Genomic DNA, 21,487 nt, shown 5'->3' on the forward strand with positions numbered 1-21,487 from the left:
AGCTAGCTCCGCATCAAGTGCAAATCCAAGGTCTTGAATTTGCTCAATAAGGCCTATCATTTTTAGACCATGTTGATGCACAGGAGCACCCCTCACATGCTTTGTCTTAACAAGCTCATTGACAGCTGTGAATCGCACATTTCTATTTCTCTCACCAAACAATTCAGTGAGATGAAGTAATATAGAACTGGCGCTATCCATATTCTCATGTTGCTTCTGAAGTTGTGAGTTCATGGATGCAAGCATAACACATTTAGCTTGCGTGTCATCATCCTTATGCTTTTGATAAGCAACACGTTGCTCATCGGTTGCATCTTGAGCCAATGGAGTGTGAGGAGGTGCATTTTGTAAGACATAAGCGATCTTATCGAATGTCAATACAATTTTCAAATTGCGGAGCCAGTCATTGAAGTTTGGGCCCTCAAGACGATTTTCATTGAGAATTTTGGTGATAGGATGTCCTGACATATTGCAGTCTACATAACATAAAATAAAAGAAGTGAGATTGATTTTAAAACCAAGTGACTCGGGTCTTAAGAATCAAATGGCACCCTCTCACTATTTTAACAAATTCCAAATCCCTCAAGGAATTCGAGAGTATAAATTAAAACTCTTAGTGAGTATGGAAGACTCATTTTCATTAAGCCAACCGCATCATAATAGAACTATAGGTCAACTTAATTTCCATGAGAGGATACTCTTATCCAATCACATCAAATGTGAATATCCATAACTTTGGCCTCTAAAGTAAGTAAGTCTCACCATAATAGGATATTGATAAATTACTCTAGTTAAGCTATACCCATCATCTCATGTAAGTATAGGGATCAAAAATTAAATCTCATCATAATAGAATATTGACCAAGATTTGTCCCTACCTTACAACATCAAATGTTGAATAACCTCTTTTTAATGCTCCTAGCAAGAAATACCCCCGTTCGGAATGATATTCACATGTAAGAACATCTAATAGGAGATTACAATGTTGGAAGGCCACAAAGAAGCATTCATAATGTCTTCTTCGTTTTTCAACTTAATATCACTTTGAGGGAATTTTAAGGTCTCATCTTTAATAATCTCATTAATAACAATCACATTGCATTTGCTTTGATCCTAATGCAATCACATTTTCATTATACTTGATCTATAATAAAATACTCCCACTTAATTGTTTTTCGGAAAAACAATTTGATTTCATCAAAAACATTTTTCAAATGGAATCATGGGAAGTATAAAATTACTTGATCAAGTGCAACGAACATGCAATTATAATAGGTCACATAGGATGATTATGGACTTGTTGTTTGATCCAACATGAGCCAATATGTTGGATCAAGGTCATGTTTGGGTGGTTGATTTTAATTACGCGTAACGATTACGAAAATTAAATAACTAAGCTAAGCTATTACACTTTGCACTTGAACTTATTTCAAGGCTTGATGACTTCAAACTTCTTCTTTGGATCATCATCATGTGCCTCCATCTTCGATTACAAGAGTGGATAAGGGGCATACAAGCTCCCATTTAAATTTAATCAAACTTGAATAAATTAAATAAGCTACTTAGTTACACAACCAAATGAATTAATCAAATTAATTACATAACCCAAATGAATTAACTACTTTAATTACATAACCACATTCATTCAAAATGAATAGTCGGCCAATCTCATGCTCAATTATATTAGGCCATAGTCCATAATCATCCTTTAATTAACCAAGATTAATAAGGTTAATTAAACAAGCATATTTAACTCAATCAAAATAAGTTAACCACTAAATTACTTTAATTTAAGCAAGTAAATTAGTTGAGTGATTTATGAGATGATGTCTTACATCATGCATCATTAACTTTTGGTGAGTAATTTAGGGGATAATGTTTTACATCATGCATCACCAACTTTTGGTGAGTGATTTAGAGATAATGTTTTACATCATGTATCACAAACTTTTGGTGAGTGATTTTAGAGATAATGTTTTACATCATGCATCACCAACTTTTGGTGAGTGATTTAGAGATAATGTTTTACATCATGCATCACCAACTTTTGGAGAGTTATTTAAAGAAAGTAATAATAAAGATGACTAACTCTACCAACTATTTGGTGAGAGAAACATGGAAATGATTTTATGTCATCATTAACTATTAGGTAAATAACAATTCATGAATTTATGGATCAAAAGTGAGAGCAAACACCATGGAAAAATGAGCTAGTTCACAACTAGTTTAGACATATTCCAAAAAGCTGGAAATAAAATTCCAGCTTTATGTTCTTCCATTGAACACTTGTTTACTTCATCTTTGAAGCCAAAACATGCATCCCCTAAAGCATATATCATCTAACATGTTTCTAAGATTAACATTTTAATTAAGAAACATATAGAACCCCTTAATACATATCTCATATGCATTAAAGTTTCATAAAACTTAAACCACTTCTTACATGTAATTTCTAGAAACCTTTTCTTGCTATCATAAAATCTATCTTACATCACATGCTTCATAACTTTTATGATAAAGCAAATTTTATGATCTAAATTACATATTACTCTAAGCTTAAGAAAATCACATCAACAAACATACTTAGCCATGTTTATAACATATCAAAATTAAGCCAATGGCTCTGATACCAATTGAAAGAATGGATGGATTTCAAAACTTTTTAATTAGTGCGGAATAAGTTTAACAATTAAACTACTAACTAAACATAAAATCCATTCCTTTAACCCATGATCTTGGCTTATTGTGATATGTATATAAACAAAGCATGCATAGTAAGGAAGAACAAAGAGGGAGTTTATGTTCTACTCACCCTTGGAGCGTGATTTTAATCCGATCCAAGTGAACCACCAAAGTTCCTCTCCTTGATCTCTCCTTGTGTGTGTTTCCTCCACCTTGAAGCACCTTGAATTAAGAACTCCTTCTTATACTCCTTCTTGTGCTTGTAATCTCCTCCTTGATGTAACAAGTAAAGCCACAAAAATATATGGCCTCTAAGGATCTTCACCAAGTGAATCAAGAGATGAAGAAAGATGAAAGAAAAGAAGAAATTATGCAAGTGTTCTTCTTTCCTTTAATTTCTGAAAAATGGACCAAGAGAGAACTCTCTTTCTCTCTCTCTAATCTGAAAATAATAGTGTGGAGACACTCACTTTTCTTTGTCCATGCTTTCCCTTTTATATAATAGGAAATAACTCCAATTACTAAAAGAAAAATATTGACTTTCATAAAGCCAATATTTTGGCTGGTCCATACATGTTATTGGGCACTAAAAATGTGTCTTGGGCTTTCATTTAAATCTCATTTAGTGAAGCCCAAGTCCACACCAAAAAACCCGACAATCGTTTAGGCCCAATAGGTTCGGTTTTACCCGAAAATCCTAATTATGTTCAAATAATAAATCTAATTAATTATTTGCTCATAACCAACTCTTGTTTAATCTTCTTCATATACAATCTCAATGATCCACTTATATGGTGTGCGATCTCTTAGGTTCTAATTAACAAGGCAGTGAAGTTTATAGAAACCATTCTATTTTGTTTACGAATCAAAAACTCCATTTTTGATTCTCCCTTGTTATTAGGATAATAAATGTTTATTAATCCTCGGGGACTTCACAAGTCATGAGTGACGTCTTGCAACATATCATGACTACCCTAGTTAATGTAGAATGACAAAGAACCTATTCAATTGGAATTACAATACAATACGGTCCTTCTCTTACACTATGTTCTAAATCACATCATCGGGGTATGGAATTGATATGTCAATCCCCTAATGTGATTTTCATTCTTATGTGATTCTTAGAATGTGATTAAAAACTCCTTTTTAAATCTCATTCAATGCTTTGGCCAAAGACTCATTGAATCACATCTTTGAACATACACCTTATTTACTTAAGGATAGAGATTCCTTGTTGTACACTCACATGTCTCCATGACCGAATTGATTATACCAATGAATGCATCTATTATATCCATTAAGGGACACAATGTTATTGCATCATCAAGAGATAATCCATTCACTCATAAGACAACTATGGTGTCTCAGGTCAAAGGACTAATTTGTATTATTGCAATTTAGAGTTCAAGTTTGACATGTAAGTAAGACTCCATACAAGAACTCTAATGATCGCGTTCAGTATACTCTTTAAGTTAAGAGCACCCACATACTTGTATTAGTGTCTCTACACAAATGACAAGAGACATATCATCCTCCATATTGAGAATACATAGTATGTGCTAGTCTTTCCGGATTATCAATGTCCAAGTGATAATCCTATGACTAGGAACCTTTTAGGATAAGAGTGTGAAAGAGTAAAGGTCTCACACATCTAACTCTTTAGATTACTTTCTCTTTAACTCATATTCCTTGGACCTTGTTCAATCAAATCTTAAGTATAAGCAATGAACAATAAACTTGCCCTTTTGAATAATAATAATTACAATAATAATTACATCAAAATGATTGTTTTAGGACACAATTCCTTCAACATGATCCTCCGGGACATAGGGGAACACGTAAACAATCTTCGACGGCCCTGATCAGGCATGTTGACCCCCGCCACTTGGGTATCAAAGATTGGGTTCGCTACCCAACACCCTCTGCTCAGCGCAGCTCCCCTCAACAAATAATACACCGGCCAAACAGACGTCTATCTTAATCGGGGAGTGGGGGACTCCCTGGGGGGCCTAGCCGGGGCCCACCCGAAAGGGTATAAAGCGTTTGTTCAGTAAAGTCCATGGTTAATAGCACACTGACGCTAATTATGCCTTTGCAAGACTGGCAGAAGCAACGCTTCGAACCGCTAGGCAACTCCCCAACCAAGATTGCCCTCCTTGACTGGGGACTTGGGGGACTTGTACTTACATACCATTTGCAAGCATAATTAGCTATAATGAGCCACGCTCATGCTACCGCCAATGGTACCAACTCCCACCAAATGAGTGACCTACGGGAGCACAGCCAAGCAGACTACCGCCTGAGCCCCGGCTTGCCCCTAGATCGCTGCGGACACGCCGCCACGCGCCGCGCCAAAACAGTATCAGAAGCTCCAGAAGTTGGGGACTGAGGCACATCAGTCCCACATCGAAAAACATGAAGAGGGTCAACCCCTTCTTCACCTACAAAAGGTTCTCTCTTCTCTCCTCATTAATTACGCATTTAATACTTACCTACTGTTACTTTGTCAACATAAATACATTGACTAACTTAGGCATCGGAGAAGAGAAGACCGCCTAACGCGGTTTCCCTCTGACGCCCTCTGTATTTTACTTGACAGGTAGCGGGGGGCTATAGGAGTAGGACAGATATCGGTCCGCCCATCGGACCAACGTTAATTAAAGATTTGGCTACCGCTAAGTCTCAATCATTAACATTTAGAATGCTATACAAAAATTGCATTTTGCTATGATAATGAAAATTCATGCGCATTATAAATACATACTTACCGTGATAAAGCATTTTCACATAGCATCGAAAAAAAATGTGACCATTACGAATCTTGGTCTTGAAATCTAATTCATATTTTTGGAAAATAATTCACATGGTTGTCTTTATGACTGCGTAATTTATTTCCCTCTTGTTTATGTAGATGCTGATCTAACTCGACCTGAATATGACATCTTGGACTCAGAAGGACTTGAGTACCATCATTGGGTTTCCGATGTAGAAACTGCCTTTGTGGCAAAAGACTATACTACCACCATCAAAACTCCCACTGACCCCAAAGGTGAACAGGTGAAAGAAAATGCCTTAATGTTTCTGGGGCGACATATTGATCCTAGCCTACACTGGAAGTACCTTCAGTTGAAGAGACCCAAAGAACTGTGGGATGCCCTTAAGGGACGTTTAGTGGAATGAAATCCACTTATTTGACTACAAAAGGGTCAATGACTTCAACAAGGACATGTTGCGCCTAAAGGCACGTCTCAATTTCTGTGGAAAGAAATTCACAGAAGATGATATGATCCAGAAGACTCTTTCCACTTTTCCTACTTCAGCACTTATACTAGCGAACTAGTATAGGCTGGAGTATGACAAGAAAAGAATCACAATCTTCAATAAGCTGATCAATCTACTACAAGTGGATGAGGTTCTATTGCACAACAATGCCAGGCCCATTGGGACAAAGAAAATTCCCGAGGATAATTATGGAAAAGAAAAAGGTAGAAAGAACCCCAAAGCAAAGGGGGTTGGATGTGCTAATCCCTACCCAAGTGGCAACAATGCACCATGTGACAAGGGACGTGAGGGTCGTGGTATGGGCCGTGGAGGCCCTCCCAATCTATGGCGCAGCAATGGTGGTGCTGGCCCAAGTGGTCATGGAAACAAGGTGCAAAGGGCACCTAAGAACCCTTCAGTCAAATAGGAAAGAGCTGGCAATGAACCATGCTATAGGTGTGGAGTCATTGGGCATTTGTGCAAGAACTGCCAAGCAAGCAACATAGTAGTACAAGAGGTATAGGGAGTCTAAAGAACAAGGGGCTCACTATATGGAAGAAGGTGATCATGATCCAGATGTCAACCTCACAATTGCAGACTTCAATGGCAACAAGGAACTTGCCCAGTCAATGGATGCACCAGATTTTGACAGATCTGCTTTATTTATTTTATTTTCCAAAAACAGTTATGAAGGCATAATGCCTCATTTTTTATTAGACTATTGCTAGGTCTTAAAGTTTATTCCAATAATGGTTTGATGAATTAGATTTCTGAACAAGACCTTGATTTGATTATCGTTGGCTTATTAATAAATTTCGGATTTTATTCTGAAGCATTGAATTTATTCTATTTTATTTACTACACATATTTACATGGTTCAAAATAGCACTATAAAAATGTAAAGCAATACATCTAGAAAAAAGAAAAAATTATTAGAATGAAAAGATTGTCATTCTACCCAAATAGAAATACTCACCAAGAGCTAATCAAACCTTGTTAAATGTTAAGTTTCAAAGATATTCGTGCCAATGGTTATCATGTAGAAACACACTGTGAGAATGGAACTCTGAATATTACCTCTAATGAATGTGGAAGGAAGCGCATTTTAGAGAAACTTATGATTCAATTTAGTGGACTGTACCTCACTACTATTCGGATAATTGAATCCTATGCTGTCACCAACAATGAAATGTAGGACACTGACTTATACAGGCTTTGGCATGACCGCCTAGGGCACCCTGGTCGTGACATAATGATCCGTATTTTAAAGAACTCACACGGACATCCCTTCTTTTGAGTGAAAAATAAAATGGTAGAAAAATCCACCACACTACGAGGTGTCGGTCCTAGTATTGCTCAAATGCAGCCATTGCCTTTTGAAGTACTAGAAGCACTACCTCCCTCCCATTATGCCTCATTAACTATTTCAAAGGCACATCACTCGTTTTGCATAGCCTGCTCTATAGCAAAAACAGGATCGAGACCTTCCTATGCTAAAGACACAAAACAAATCATTCCATTCTTACAAAGGATACAAGGAGATATATGTGGACATATCCATCTAGAATGCGGACCATTCAAGTACTTTATGGTTCTGGTGGATGCTTCGAAACGCTGGTCACATGTCGCTTTATTGTCCACAAGAAATGCTGCATTTGCAAAACTCTTAGCACAGATTATACGTTTAAGGGCTCACCACCCTGATCACCCTATCAAGTCTATAAGGCTTAATAACGCCGGAGAGTTTACATCAAAAGCATTTGATGATTATTGCATGTCTATTGGGATCGATGTAGAGCATCCTGTACCCCATGTGCATACACAAAATGGTCTCGCAGAAGCCACCATCAAAACGCTATAGATGGTGGCTAGGGCATTGGTTATGCGCACCAACCTGCCTATATCTACATAGGGTTATGCAATATTGTACGTAGCTTTACTTATTCATTTCAGACCCACTGCTAGCCAACCATTTTCTGCATACCAATTGGTAATTGGATATGAGCCTGACATTTCACACTTACACATATTTGGTTGTGCAGTATATATGCCTATTGCGCCCCTACAGCTAGTGGTGGGCAATTTGTACCGAAAATGCGGTTACCATGCCCGAACCGCACCGAACTAAAACAGTGTTGTTTTACAATCACACTGCACCGAACCGCATAAAAGCAGTTCGGTTGCGGTTTCGGGTCATAAACCACCCGATTTAAACCGACCAGCACTGAATTTATTTTAATTACATTTTATTTATTTATTATTTCGCTATTGATGGAAATGTTGGTTTTTAATATATAAGAAATCCATTTTTGTTTAGGTTTTCAGTTTGTAATAAGTTGCTATGTTTGCTTGATCATTGATATATATATATGTGTGTGTGTGTGGGTTTGTTAAGTGTTCAAATATGGTCTTTTGCAAGTTGCTTGATATTTGGGTGACATTTGCCGATTTGTGTGGACTCTAAATGCATTCAAAATTTATTTATGCTTTATTGAAACTATTAAGTAAAATAAGCCTGATTTAGGCCCTTTCTTTCTAATTGAAATTAATAAATCGGTCCAAACAGAAACCGACAGGTACCGCACCGAAAAATGGTGTAACCAAAATAATCAGTTCAACCCTTTTGTAATGCGGTTGATGTTTGATATATAGGCCAACCAAAAAAAGCTGTTTGGTTGCGGTTTGGGCCTCAAACCAAACCGAACCGCACCGCGCCCACCCCTGCCACAGCGTACCAAAATAGGTCCTCAGAGGCGATTAAGTAAATACGTTGGATATGAATCCCCAACAATTATCCTCTATTTGGAACCCTTGACAGGTGATCTCTTTACCGCTAGATTTGCAAATTGTCACTTTGATGAGACAGTCTTCCCGTCGTTAGGGGGAGATAGGAAAAAGGATTTTCCAAGGGAATGACAAGAATTGTCGTGGTTTGTCCCCACTCTGTCTCATTTCGATCCCCGCACTTCACAATGTGAAAGTGAAGTGAAAAGAATAATCGATCTTTAGAACGCAACAGATTCGATGCCTGATGCGTTTACTGGTATCGTAAAAGTGACGAGATCACATATACCAGCTGCAAATGTGCCTGCAAGGTTAGAAGTCCCCGACAAGGGGCACGACACTGCAGATAGAGGTGCTACAACTACACTTAGTGGAGGTGTGGTTGAGGACATGGCTCCCCAAAGGAAGAGGGGGAGGCCACTTGGTTCGATTGACACTCACCCAAGGAAGAAGAGGGTGAGTAAAGCACAAACCGATCTATTAATCATCAATGTAGAGAATCCCTCTCATGAGATTGTCTTTGATTACAATTATATCCATGAATCAATACTGGAGGACGCTCCGATGTTTGAAATGATTCTAGAGAACAAAGAAATCTCAATGGATTATGAGAGTGTGTATGAGTTGATGGAAAGATCTTCCATACACATTGATGATGTATTTGCATACACTATTGCTTAAGAAATCATAGAGCACGATGATATCGAACCACGCTCTGTTGCAGAATGTCAACAAAGAGCAGATTGGCCTATATGGAAAATAGCAATCCAGGCAGAACTAGATTCTCTGGCAAAGAGACAGGTATTTGGTCTGGTAGTGCTAACCCCACCAAGTCTAAAGCCTGTAGAACATAAATAGGTCTTTGTCAGAAAGCGTAATGAGAAGAATGAAGTCCTGAGGTACAAGGCTCGCCTTGTGGCGCAAGGTTTCTCACAACGCCCTAGAATTGACTACGAGGAGACATACTCTTCCGTAATGGACATTATAACGTTCCGCTACTTAGTTAGCTTGGTGTTGAAACCGAAAAAAAAAAAATCAAAAGCCCATTAAAGAGAAAAAAAAAACATGAAGGCTTTTGATTAAAAATAAAATGAAAATAATAATTATTATAAAAAGGAAAAGAAGCACGTTGCCTCTTGAGCTAGCATTTTACACATTATCTACCTTCTAGTTTTGTTCAAATTCTACAACAAAACTATTGAAAGAAGTTGAAAACAAGTTGAAGTGCACACGTACGTTCAAATAGAAATGGGAGTGTAGAGCCAGAACAGATACCACCTCTTCATGTGGATTATTATTGTTTCCTATCTATCTCTAAAAGAAAGGAAGCATACAACTAGCTAAAATATATGTTGCCGTGCAAGTATTGGAGTTTAAGGCTAATTGAAATTCAAAGTCTTATCTACTACTCCTATAAAAAAGAAGTCCATGTACGTCAAGAGGGAGAGGGTGATGAAGAAGCAGAGAGCAGCTTGAAGAGACGGCAAGAAGATAGGACGCGGAGAGGAAGGAGAATAGCCGAAGCCCTGCTGCAGAGGAAGACAAAGCTCAGAGGAGATATCCAAGACACCACAAAGGTTGATACTCCCTCCCTTCCATGCTCCACCTTCTTTTGATGTCACAAGCCTCTCAACGATGCCATACCAAATAAAAAAGCAAAAAAAATACCATGCCGGGCAGCGTCCCGATGACCATGCCGGGCAGCGTCAAAATGAACCATGCCGGGCAGCGTCCCGATGAACATGCCGGCCAGCGTCCCGATGAACATGCCGGGTAGCGTCTCGATGAACATTTCAGAGCAGCGCCTCCGCTGCAGGCCTTGCGCTCTCAAATCCCAGCAGCAGGCCTCCCCATATTGTAGCAGCGGCAACGTTGCTCTCTCAAATCCTAACAGCAGCGTCTCGTCTCTATAGCACTTTCAAACTCACAAAGAAAGTCAAAGCTGCAGGTTACCACTGCTACTAACGAGCCACGCACCTCACTTCTTTTGGATGTGCTATTCCTTGATCATAAACCATGACCATTGGTCTTGAAGCAAATAACAAAAGTTGTTCCCTCCATGCCAGAAGCAAGGCAATTGGTCACTACTGGAGCTTTGCTGAGGCTCCTTATGTAGCTGAACACCATCACAACAAATGAGTAAAAAAAAAAAAGCTGCAAAACATGTACAAATCACCCGGCCAAATTGATAAATGAAGCTGCAACACGCTTTGCATCCATAAATATAATGCAGAGGCTTTTAGGTGACCAAGTTGCTGAAAGGGACAAATTTTGGCCTTTGCATATAATTAGCAAAGCATGAAAATATTATCCCTTGTAAAGACACGTATTGGCTAAAGGAGTTTGCATTTAAACTACCTCAGAATGGCATTGGTACATAAGGCAAAAGAAACAAAAATATGAAGGCAATTGTTGGAGTTTTACATAAATGTATCCTAATCAAGTAAAAAAAGATTGGATGAAGACAAAAACTACGTCAAGAGCTACGTGTGTCTTTGTTGATCACAATTGGAAATAACGGAGGTAGTGGCATGTTCTGGACTCTTGTTTTGGAGTATGTTGCTGCCGGCAAAAAACAAAAAGAGAGGGAGAACATGATAAGGGAAGCCTTTTTACATGGAGCGGTGGGTTTTGCAAGACCAAGCATGAAGGTTTAATTAACAAATCTTATCATCAAAGTATACTGGAATTCTAAACAAAAGGGAAAAATACAGGTCAAGAAAAGGGTAACCCAATTTAAAAATGTTCAAGGCAAAGAGGTTTACCTCAAGACGTGTGTGTGCTCGTCTTCGATGACACCTATTGTCGAAAATACAATATTTGAATTTAGAGTTCTGATGACACCTGCAAACAAGCAAAAAGGAAGTTAATTTTTCTCCTACAAACTACACAAAGCTAAATCTATTCTCCGTGATGGAGGAGCACCTTTGGAGCCATGAAAGAGGAGGCCAGGAAGGAACCCAATGCACTCCACCTGTTCGAATTCACTGACTAGCAAGACCAAAAGATAAGTGAGAGGACCAATCACAACCTTCAGATGATGAAATCCTCCCTTGCTAAGAACACAAATGCGATTCCACTTCCAGATCAGATTGGGAGATCTACAGTCCATCTCGAAATCTTTTATCGATCGGCATGAGTATTATGACATCGCTTCGTGTTTGTCTGGTTTTGGTGAACAAGTGAAAGATGAAAAGGAAATGAAAGGAGAGGTGTAGAATTCCAACAGATGGGTCATTGCGGGTGCCCATATCAAATTCGGGGTTCAAAATACTTCTTGGGTGTCCATATTAAATTCAGTACCCGGAAGAAAAGCTCGATCGGTGCCCCCGAGTTCCAAACGAAAGTTGAGAAGTGTGACTCAAAGTTTACTCAACGCTACGGGTGTCCAAATTAAAGAGTACCTGAACTTTGGTTTCGTAAAAGAAATACATAGAAACCCAAAATGAAATTGCTTTTGGTATAAAATCAAGAAAGCTCAAAGCCACAAACTTCAGCACTACAATGGTTTGATCCTTTTACAGGGTATGTAGGCAATCTAGCGACCCACTAGATGCAACCACAGAGTCAAATCAAATCCCTGACTCCACCAGTCAAATTCAGCCAAACCGAATCCCTGAGTTCATTAGTCAAATTCACCTAAACACCAAAAAAATCAAATCATTTCCCAAATTACCCAAAAGCAATTCAAGGGTTCTAAACCCTGACAAATAACCCAAACACAAATCTAAAAATAAATGGGTCATCTACCCATTTGAATCTCGAATAGTGGAACTACACGTGGTTTGATCCCGCAAGGGTATGTAGGCAATCTGGAATCAAATAATCTAGATGCAACCGCATCCTAAACACTATTCCTATTCCAAAAATCCAAGCCTTCCAATGGGTCATTCACTCATTGGAACTCTTCAACTATGAGTGGCTTGATCCCCTCCCGGGTACGTAGGCAACCCATTCCAAAATTTGGGTGCAGCCGCAAAAACAAACAACCACACACTAGTTTCTTTATAAATGGAATCAAACGGTGTTCCCTTGTAACAAGGGATTGTAATTAAGAGACACATTCTGTCTTGAATTGGTCAAGCCCGAAATAATTAAACCTCTATTCTGTTAATGAATACGAGTGAAATTACGTTGGGTGACATTTTACACTTTGTACAATTTTTAACTCAACACTTGGTAGTTTCCAAAGGACTGGAAATGCAGCTCATGGATGTGATTACTGCATATCTCTATGGGGATCTAGATTCAGTGATATATATGAAAGTGCCTGATGGCCTTACATTACCCAAGTCAAGTGACTCTAAACCACGGAGTGCGTTTGCAATTAGGTTGAAACGCTCACTTTACGGATTGAAACAATCCTGGCGGATGTGGTATACCCGTTTAACTGACTACTTGATTGGGAAGGGATATAAGAACGATGAATTATGCCCCTATGTATTCATAAAGAAAACAAGTTTGGATTTGCAATTGTAGCTGTATATGTCGATGATATGAACATAGTAGGTACTCTTGATGAAATAAGAGAAACTGCAAGCTACTTGAAGTCCCAATTTGAGATGAAGTACTAATCCACCAATCTGGGTATGTCCAAAAGATGCTCAGGCGATTTAACATGGACAAAGCGCATCCTGCTAGCACTCTCATGATGGGTCGAAGTTTGGATGCAAAGAAAGATCCATTTCGTCCAAAGGAAGATGACGAAGAGGTGTTGGGAGCTGAAATTCTCTATCTAACTGCAATAGGCGCATTATTGTACTTAGCCCAATGTACTCAACCAGACATTGCATTCTCAGTGAACTTGTTAGCTAGATTTAGCTCAGCGCCAGCGCAACGTCACTGGAATGGTATCAAGAACATTTTCCGATACCTAAAAGTAACCATTAACTTGGGACTGTTCTTTCCCTACAGAGATACAAGAAGGACTGCAGATGGAACTGCAATCCCTAAAGGAAATGTTGATGGCGAAAGCTCCACTCACTACACGGAAACCCCAAATGATGTTTTGGTTGGTTTTTGCTGATGCTGGATACCTCTCTGACCCACATAAAGGTCGTTCCCAAACTGGTTATGTATTTACCATTGGGAACACGGCGATATCTTGGAGATCAACCAAGCAAACCCTTGTGGCTACCTCCTAGAACCACTCAGAGATCATTGCTCTACATGAGGCGGTTCATGAGTGTGTATGGTTAAGAGCTATCATTAAACATATTCGAGGGAGTAGTAGTTTGAGTTCTACCACTGAAGAGCCTACTTGCATTTATGAAGATAATGTAGCTTGCATCAAACAGATGAAGCTAGGATATATCAAGGGTGATAATACAAAACACATATCGCCAAAGTTTTTCTACAATCAGCAACAACAGGCCCTTCTCAAAATTCAAGTGAATCAACTAAGGGCTGAGGAGAATGTGGTAGATTTGTTCACCAAATCATTGCCTAAGGCCATATTTGAGAAACATGTGAAAAGCATAGGAATGCGAAGACTTTCCAAGCTCCCTTGATTAATGTAAGGATCAGGGGGAGGTGTAGACATCGGGGGGGAGTCTAACACACACATGTCATCCTCAAATATAAAAGGTGTGTTATGCTCTTTTCCTTCGACCAAGGTGTATTTTTTGTCCCACAGGGTTTTTATTGTTGGGAGCTTCTATTCATACATCCAAATATGGCATTTGGACCTCCCTACTTAATAGACCTCCAACTTCCTCCCTACAAATAATCAATTTGCTATCTATGCCTCTCTAATTTTCCTATAATGCCCATCGTCCAATAACATCAATAAAAGCCTTTTTTTTTTTTAGATCCTATTCATACTTTCAAAAATCAATAGTTAGATCTTCTTCAGTTTTTGAAGATTTGGAATTGCAGCATTTTTTTTTTTTTTGGAAGTTCATCCTCCATATACGAGTAACAGAGGTGCTACCACTTTTTCAATGAATTGTCAACTCTTGGTTAGCGTACGTAAGCAACAATACCATGTTTGCTCATCATCTCGTACAAATATGTTTTCCAAGTATTATTTTCATTGCATTTAGATGTCATTGTCCCTAAACTGATTCTCTCTGACTTGTTTCCATTGCAACTTGAACATGCATGGTCCCTTTTTTAGATATGTATGGGATAGTGGAGGAAATTACAATAATCAACCATGAGTCTAGTGCATTCTCCATAGATTTATATCAGAGGGTCGAATTTTTCATCATATCTATAGAATAGTTCCACATAAAATTGCTCTGCACTGATGATGTGCGGGAAGATCTTGTGGACAACTATCCATTGCTATGTTTGTCATATAAACATGCTGGAGTACTGCTTTTTGTCGCCGCTTGTTCACATGTTTGATTGCATTTAGAATGAGTAGGGCTTCATCGATCAACTGAGGTGTCTTTGTATTTCCCATTTTCTCTCCTTCTATTTTTTTTTATAGCGCAATGATAGATCTTGTAAATTGTCAGATGTGTGAGAAAGGAAGTCTAACACTTTACGAGGACAAAGTCAAATTCAGAAAATTTTGACTACAACGTTAAATAATGTTTGGCGATATATATTTTACTATTTTAGCGTTTACATTAGAGGAGAAAATTTTTCCCAAGTCGAATACTATTACTGTTCGTAGAGATAAGAAGAGATATATTTTTTTTTTCCTTATTTGTGTCTTTATTGGTAATTTGACATGAGTTGACAAAGTCAACTATTACTTGTAAAAAGTGAGAGGTCCAAATACCAATTTTAGAGGTATGAATAGAAGCTCCCTATTGTTACTTGGCAAGGTTTTTAGTGAGGCAACAACTCATGCACCATTTCGTCTTTAACTTGGCATAAGGGGGAGTGTTAAAGGAAAAGCACATTATGTGCCTTCATCAAAGTGACTGACGAAGAGGGAATCATGGAATTAGCGATTACCATCAATCAATAAGGATTACGGATCGATCAACATTTAATGTCATCATTGTAATTGATATTTCCGTTGTAATTCTCTCATTGATTGAAATCTGTGTGTTATGTCTGTTCAATTTGGTGGGGTGGTCTTTGATCTTTCCCCACTGATAGAAAAATCAGTGTGGGTTTTTTAGTGAGACCCATCTCTGCAACCAATGTGCCATTAAAATATTTACTACTTTTTTTTTTAAGTAAAGATGAAATTGTATTAATGATTTATACGATTACAATTGTACTGTAGGGTATCCAGAACAGACTCTGGAGCTTGAAAGAACCATTCCATATGAATGTCAGAATCAAAACCAAAACTTGCTAATCTATGAGCAATATGGTTAGCAGTTCTATAAGTATGATCAACACCTATAGAATGCAATTCACCTAACAAACCTTTAATTTCTTCAACAATTGTTCCCAAAGGAGAAAAATCTTAGTCGTCTGCTGTCACATCCTTAACAGCCTCTAAACAATCACTCATTAAAGCAACATTTGTTATACCAAGTTCCTGGATGATCTCCAACCCAGAGTTAATAGCAAGCAACTCAGTATGATAAGCAGAAGACACATTAGGCACCCTATAAGCAAAGCCAGCAATAAACTCACTCTTCTCATTACGCAGAACACCTCTAATGCCTCTATGCTGTAATGAAGGAACATAAGCACCATCAACATTCAAACACAACATACCAACCATGGGAGGGGACCAGGATGCATTAGCTTTCGTCCTCTTGCAGGTTACCGGTGTCATGCTTCTATTAGCTTGACGAAACTCTTCATACCAAGCCATAGTACAAGCAACAATTACTGGTGCTTGTTTAGCATTATCATTCCACAATTTATCATTTCTATTTTTCCAAAGCCCCCATAGGATCATTAGCAGCTTAGAAAAAATTTCAGATGAGAGACTGGATGCTTGTTCCAGTAACCATTCCTTGAAAATAAAAGAAGGAGTAATGGGAACCTGAATAGAGAAAGGAGGAGCTGCAAGGATTTCCTGGGCAGTAGGACAACCACATATCACATGTCCAACACTCTCTACCTGGTGTGAGCAAAACAGACAACCCATATCACCAGTATAGCCCTTCTTACTTAAACTCTCTCTTGTTGGTAGCACGTTATGACATGCTCTCCAGATACAGATAGAAACCTTCCTGGGGATATTAGCTTTCCATAATGTCTTCCAAAGAGTACTGAAAGGGTTACCAAGAGAGGAAGAAGCAAAGAAATCCCCCATCACCAAATCTCTAGCTGTAAAATAGGCAAATTTAGTATAAAACCTGCCTTTCTTCTCAAACTTCCAACTCAAGCGGTCTCTCCTATTTCTGCTACTGAGAGGAATACACATAATAGCATCAACAACTTCCTAAGAAAAGAGAAGTTGCAAAACATCCACCCTCTAACTCCTAGTATTTGCATCAATCAAAGAAGAGACAGACTCAATTTCACAAGCAGTCGGTCTACGCAATTGATGATAAGAGATATTTGGAATCCACTGATCATTCCAAATATTGATTGAGGTGCCAGTGCCAACCTGCCAATGTAAACCAACTTGAAGCACAGTTCTGGCTTCCATAATGCTTCTCCATGCAAAGGAAGGGGAATGCCCCATATCTGCATCCAAAAAAGAACCATTCGGAAAGTATCTAGCTTTAAGCAATTTAGACAATAATGAGTTAGGATTAGTGATCAGCCTCCACCCCTATTTTTGCCAAGCATAGATAAATTATGGGCATGCAGATTCTTGAAGCCTAGGCCTCCCTCACTTTTAGACAGACACATCCTTTCCCAAGACCTCCAATGAATTTTGTGATTAGAATCTGAACCTCCCCAAAAGAATTGAGCATAGAGTTGATGCATGTCATCACAAAGACCTTTAGGAAGCATATAACAGCTCATAACATAATTTGGAATAACCTGTGCCACAGCCTTAATTAGAATCTCCTTACCAGCAGAACTCAAGATTTTGGTGCGCCAGCTGATCAACTTCTTTGTCAGTCGTTCCTTTAAGTAAGAGAAAATTGCTGTTTTTTATTTCCCAACATGAAGGGGTAGCCCTAGATATCTGCCATGATCCTCAACGCACTGCACCCCTAAAATAGCAGCTAAATTAGCTTTAAAATCAGGATGCACATTCTTACTGAAGACAACACTGCTCTTCTCTAGGTTAATCTGTTGACCAGAAGCACGCTCATAAACATTCAGGATGGACTTGAGAGTAGCACATAAACATTCAGGATGGACTTGAGAGTAGCACATTCTGAAATAGATGCTTCTCCAAATAGAAAACTGCCATCTACAAATAGCAAATGATGAATAATTGGGGCCCCAGGACTCATACGTAACCCTTTTAGTGATCCCTGAGAAACTGCATGAGAAATAAGAGAAGAAAGAGCTTCAACACACAAAATGTATAAGTATGGAGAGAGAGGGTCCCCTTGTCTAATTCCTCTGGATGGAATTTTAATAAAGTCAATTAGTAAAATAATTAATTACAGCATTTGTGCTTTAAAGAGATAATCAATTTTAGCATTTTTTTTTCTTAATTTACATAATGAAGTATTAAAGATTAATTAATATAATCACATTTAATGATAATAATTTTATGAGTCAAATCCCCTTTGATAATAATCACTTTTAGTCATAATCTCCCGATTTGTTCATCAGCAAGCATCTTTTGCTTCATTATAATCAAATCCCAAACCAGTAGGAAAATGTCACTCCTAAATAACTTGCGATCTTCATTATCATCCAAACAGCATAATTGCGCGATAGATTAGATCAGGAGAACCTTGCAAGCAACAAAAAAAAAAAATATTAGATGTTGAAGAGAAATAAATGAAGACCCAGATCAAGAATGTTATACCAATTTATCAATGATAGATTCATGACGATTACCTGTTGTCATTGCGAACTCTTAAAACGCAGTTGAAGATCTGAAGATGGCCTGGCAGAATCATTGAAGATCTAGAAATAGCAAAACCACCCATTATTTAGAACAAAGGACTTGGGAGTGGGCTTCAACAAATGAAATGAATTTATATGGTCACAAACCAAGAATCTGAGTTAATTAAAAGAAAGAAGAGAGAAACAACAATATACTAACTCAGCTAAAACAACGATATTGTAGAGAAAGTTCACCTTCAACACCAGAATCAATTTCGCTGATAACCAACTCATGAACAAACTAGGGTCTCCCAAAACATGATGTCCTGTAACCCATTGAAACATAAGATTCAATGAAGAGATAACGAATTTCAATTACATGAAAGGTTTTGAAGATTGAGAATATAGGTTGAGAGAATTACCCTATTTCGTTGCAAGAAGCCGGAAACATCGATTTGGTTGTTTGGAAGAAACGGCAGTGTGGGAAATATAATTATTTTGGAAATTATAATTTTGTTATTATCAACAGATATTTGTGTATAAATAGTTCACACATATATCAGTATAAGTTAAATATTTGGTACGTACAGATATATGTGAGAAAGTCTAGCCACACTGATTTCAGTAAGTAATAGTGTGAGCATGTTCCTATGTAGGACCCACTCATTCAATTTACACGGATATCTGTATCTACAAGTTAAAACCTACTGATTTTTTATCAGTGTGAGAATCAGTGTGTTTAAAATCTGTGTAGGTTGCTCTTTTTGCTAGTAGTGTGTATTTTTATTTTGAAGTACAGCTTCTGATTAATTGTAACCTAATGAAATAAGAGAGTAAGGGGAACGTTAAACTTCTTGGTAAGGGAAACTTTAGTACACTCTTATGGTCTTACCCATTTTCCTTGTATATGGATTTTTCTAATCCACCTGCTTCCTTGAAAGGGAATGAGTGATCGTTAATCGGACACTAACTTCTTCTTTTTTTTCCATCAGCCTGCAACAAGTTAAATGAAAAGAGAAAAGGAAAAAAAATAATGATGAAACCACCTCGTGTTGTGGTATAGTGATCTGGTATAGGTCAAGATAAAGCTTCTGTTTTAGTCAGCCATCAAATATATGATGAAGACTGAGAAATAGGAGTCTTCTGTAGATTTAGTGACGTTACCTTGTGTATTTGCAAATAGCATTTATCTTCTTGTTGTTGCCTTGATTTATGCAGGCTGTGCTTAAGATGCTAAGTAAAATTGGATCTGTCGAGAACATTCTAGCTAGAGTTCATTGAGGATTTGAGGGTGTGAGAGCAGGTGTATATGCTTACATCTAACTGGTAAAGTGACCGTATGTGGACTATGTTTTTATTTTTTATATCGGTACTTGATGGGTCATTGTCATTTTGGTCAGAAAAGATGAACTTTCCTTTTAACTTTAGTTCTGCACTATATTGATTCTAGATAATTTCTTACTAATCTTAAATAAGTTTCAGATTCCAAAGCATAATGAACATGGTTTACAACCTCTCAAATTAGATAAGCAGTGACTATGTGATTACTTACAAGGTGAAAAACATACCTAATTCTTTACATGTTGGCTGATCTACTAGTCCGTCTGTGTCTCTCTGTCGCGGAGGCGCCTAAGCCTTGTGCTTAAGTGGCAAGAAGGTTTTTCCTTGATAATTTTTGTAGTGAGACTCACATGTATCTTTGTTGCAACAGAAAAGTACAAGCCAGTTAATGCAAAGTGGACAAGTGAAAGATTTGCAGTTTGTAGATGGGTTGAAGATTGGGAAGATAACAAAATGATCATATGCAATAGGTGCAGGTCTTCCATGTTTTGTTGCATCTTTGTGCCAAGTTTCAATTTTTAGGTAATTGATTTATTCTTGTTTCTGATGCAAGACGAAGAGTTTCATCTCATTTTTGTTACTTTGTGTGAGCTCTGGAAAGATTCAGCGAGCTTAATGAGATCGTTTTAGGAATTATATTTTCGATCTCGACAATTATGTGGGTACTCGGGAATAATTTTCGAAATTTTTCACAAGGTCAAATCTTTAAAATTTGGACTCTATAATAAAGTACATGACGACGACGTGGCAAGTTTGGGATCTGATGCTACACCGATGCTCAATACCTTAGGGGATCAACTTTATGTAAGTATTTTCAGGGAGTTTTTTGGACACTTAAGCTATTTACTGTGATTTCTCGAAGTTTTAGAATTTTGAAAAAATTACTAAAAGAAAAGGGAAATAGTGCAGTTCAATCTGGGCCGTCTAAAATCTTCACCACTACATCTCGGCTGTCCAAAATCATTTAACAGAGATTATATAAGGGTGGAGATCAGATTGGACACTCCAGATCGCCCTAGAAGCTTCTGAGCTCTCGACCCGATTCTGCGAACCAACGATCTACGCCGGTGACCTGAGCTCATCTCCTCTGTCTAGCCACTTCGCGGCGGCGCATCTATCAAGATCGAATCCTCTCCTCGTCGTCGACCTCCTGGTGGCCTTGGATCATCCATATGTTGAACAAGGAAGAAGAATTTAAGCTCGAAAACTTCGGCAATTCTGGCGATTTTTCTGCATTTTTTGACAACTCCAGCTGAAATCGATGGTGAATGAGGTGAGGAAATTCATCTACTCTTCATGGTTTACAAGTTAGTATAACTTGTTTTGGGATTTAATTGAGTTTTGAAGATTTGTGGTTTTGGGTAATTTCGGGTACTATTGGAACCACCGTCCACGGCGGCAACTCTTCGGCTTCTGGGGTCTTCTTCGACCTCCTTGTTGAGCAAAAAATAACGAACAAATATATCCAACACAATTTCGCCCTATTTTATTGACAAAAACAGAGCTTTTATTATGTCAAGTTTGATCCATTCAAGATAAAGGAAAATCTCTTAATTACAATCCCCTGCTTTAAGGGAAAACCCTTTGATTC

The 21,487-nt window shown here is 38.1% G+C and overlaps 1 protein-coding gene and 1 long non-coding RNA gene across 2 annotated transcripts; both read right to left on the reverse strand.

Moving 5' to 3' along the window:
- Positions 1 to 9,796: 9,796 nt before the first annotated feature.
- Positions 9,797 to 11,955, reverse strand: LOC133718451 (uncharacterized). Its single transcript, XM_062145290.1, has 3 exons — positions 11,653 to 11,955; positions 11,493 to 11,571; positions 9,797 to 10,843 (listed from the first exon to the last, which is right to left on the reverse strand). The coding sequence occupies exons 1-3, from the start codon at positions 11,837 to 11,839 to the stop codon at positions 10,735 to 10,737; spliced, it is 375 nt and encodes a 124-aa protein (XP_062001274.1). The 5' UTR covers positions 11,840 to 11,955; the 3' UTR covers positions 9,797 to 10,734.
- Positions 11,956 to 18,149: 6,194 nt separating this feature from the next.
- On the reverse strand, positions 18,150 to 19,040 carry LOC133718919 (uncharacterized). The gene is made up of 4 exons (XR_009850659.1): positions 18,978 to 19,040; positions 18,811 to 18,881; positions 18,568 to 18,636; positions 18,150 to 18,460 (listed from the first exon to the last, which is right to left on the reverse strand). It is a non-coding gene; the product is annotated as an uncharacterized LOC133718919 (long non-coding RNA).
- Positions 19,041 to 21,487: the final 2,447 nt, after the last annotated feature.

Source organism: Rosa rugosa, chromosome 6 (genome assembly GCF_958449725.1).
Source record: "Rosa rugosa chromosome 6, drRosRugo1.1, whole genome shotgun sequence".
NCBI classification, from domain to species: Eukaryota; Viridiplantae; Streptophyta; class Magnoliopsida; order Rosales; family Rosaceae; genus Rosa; species Rosa rugosa.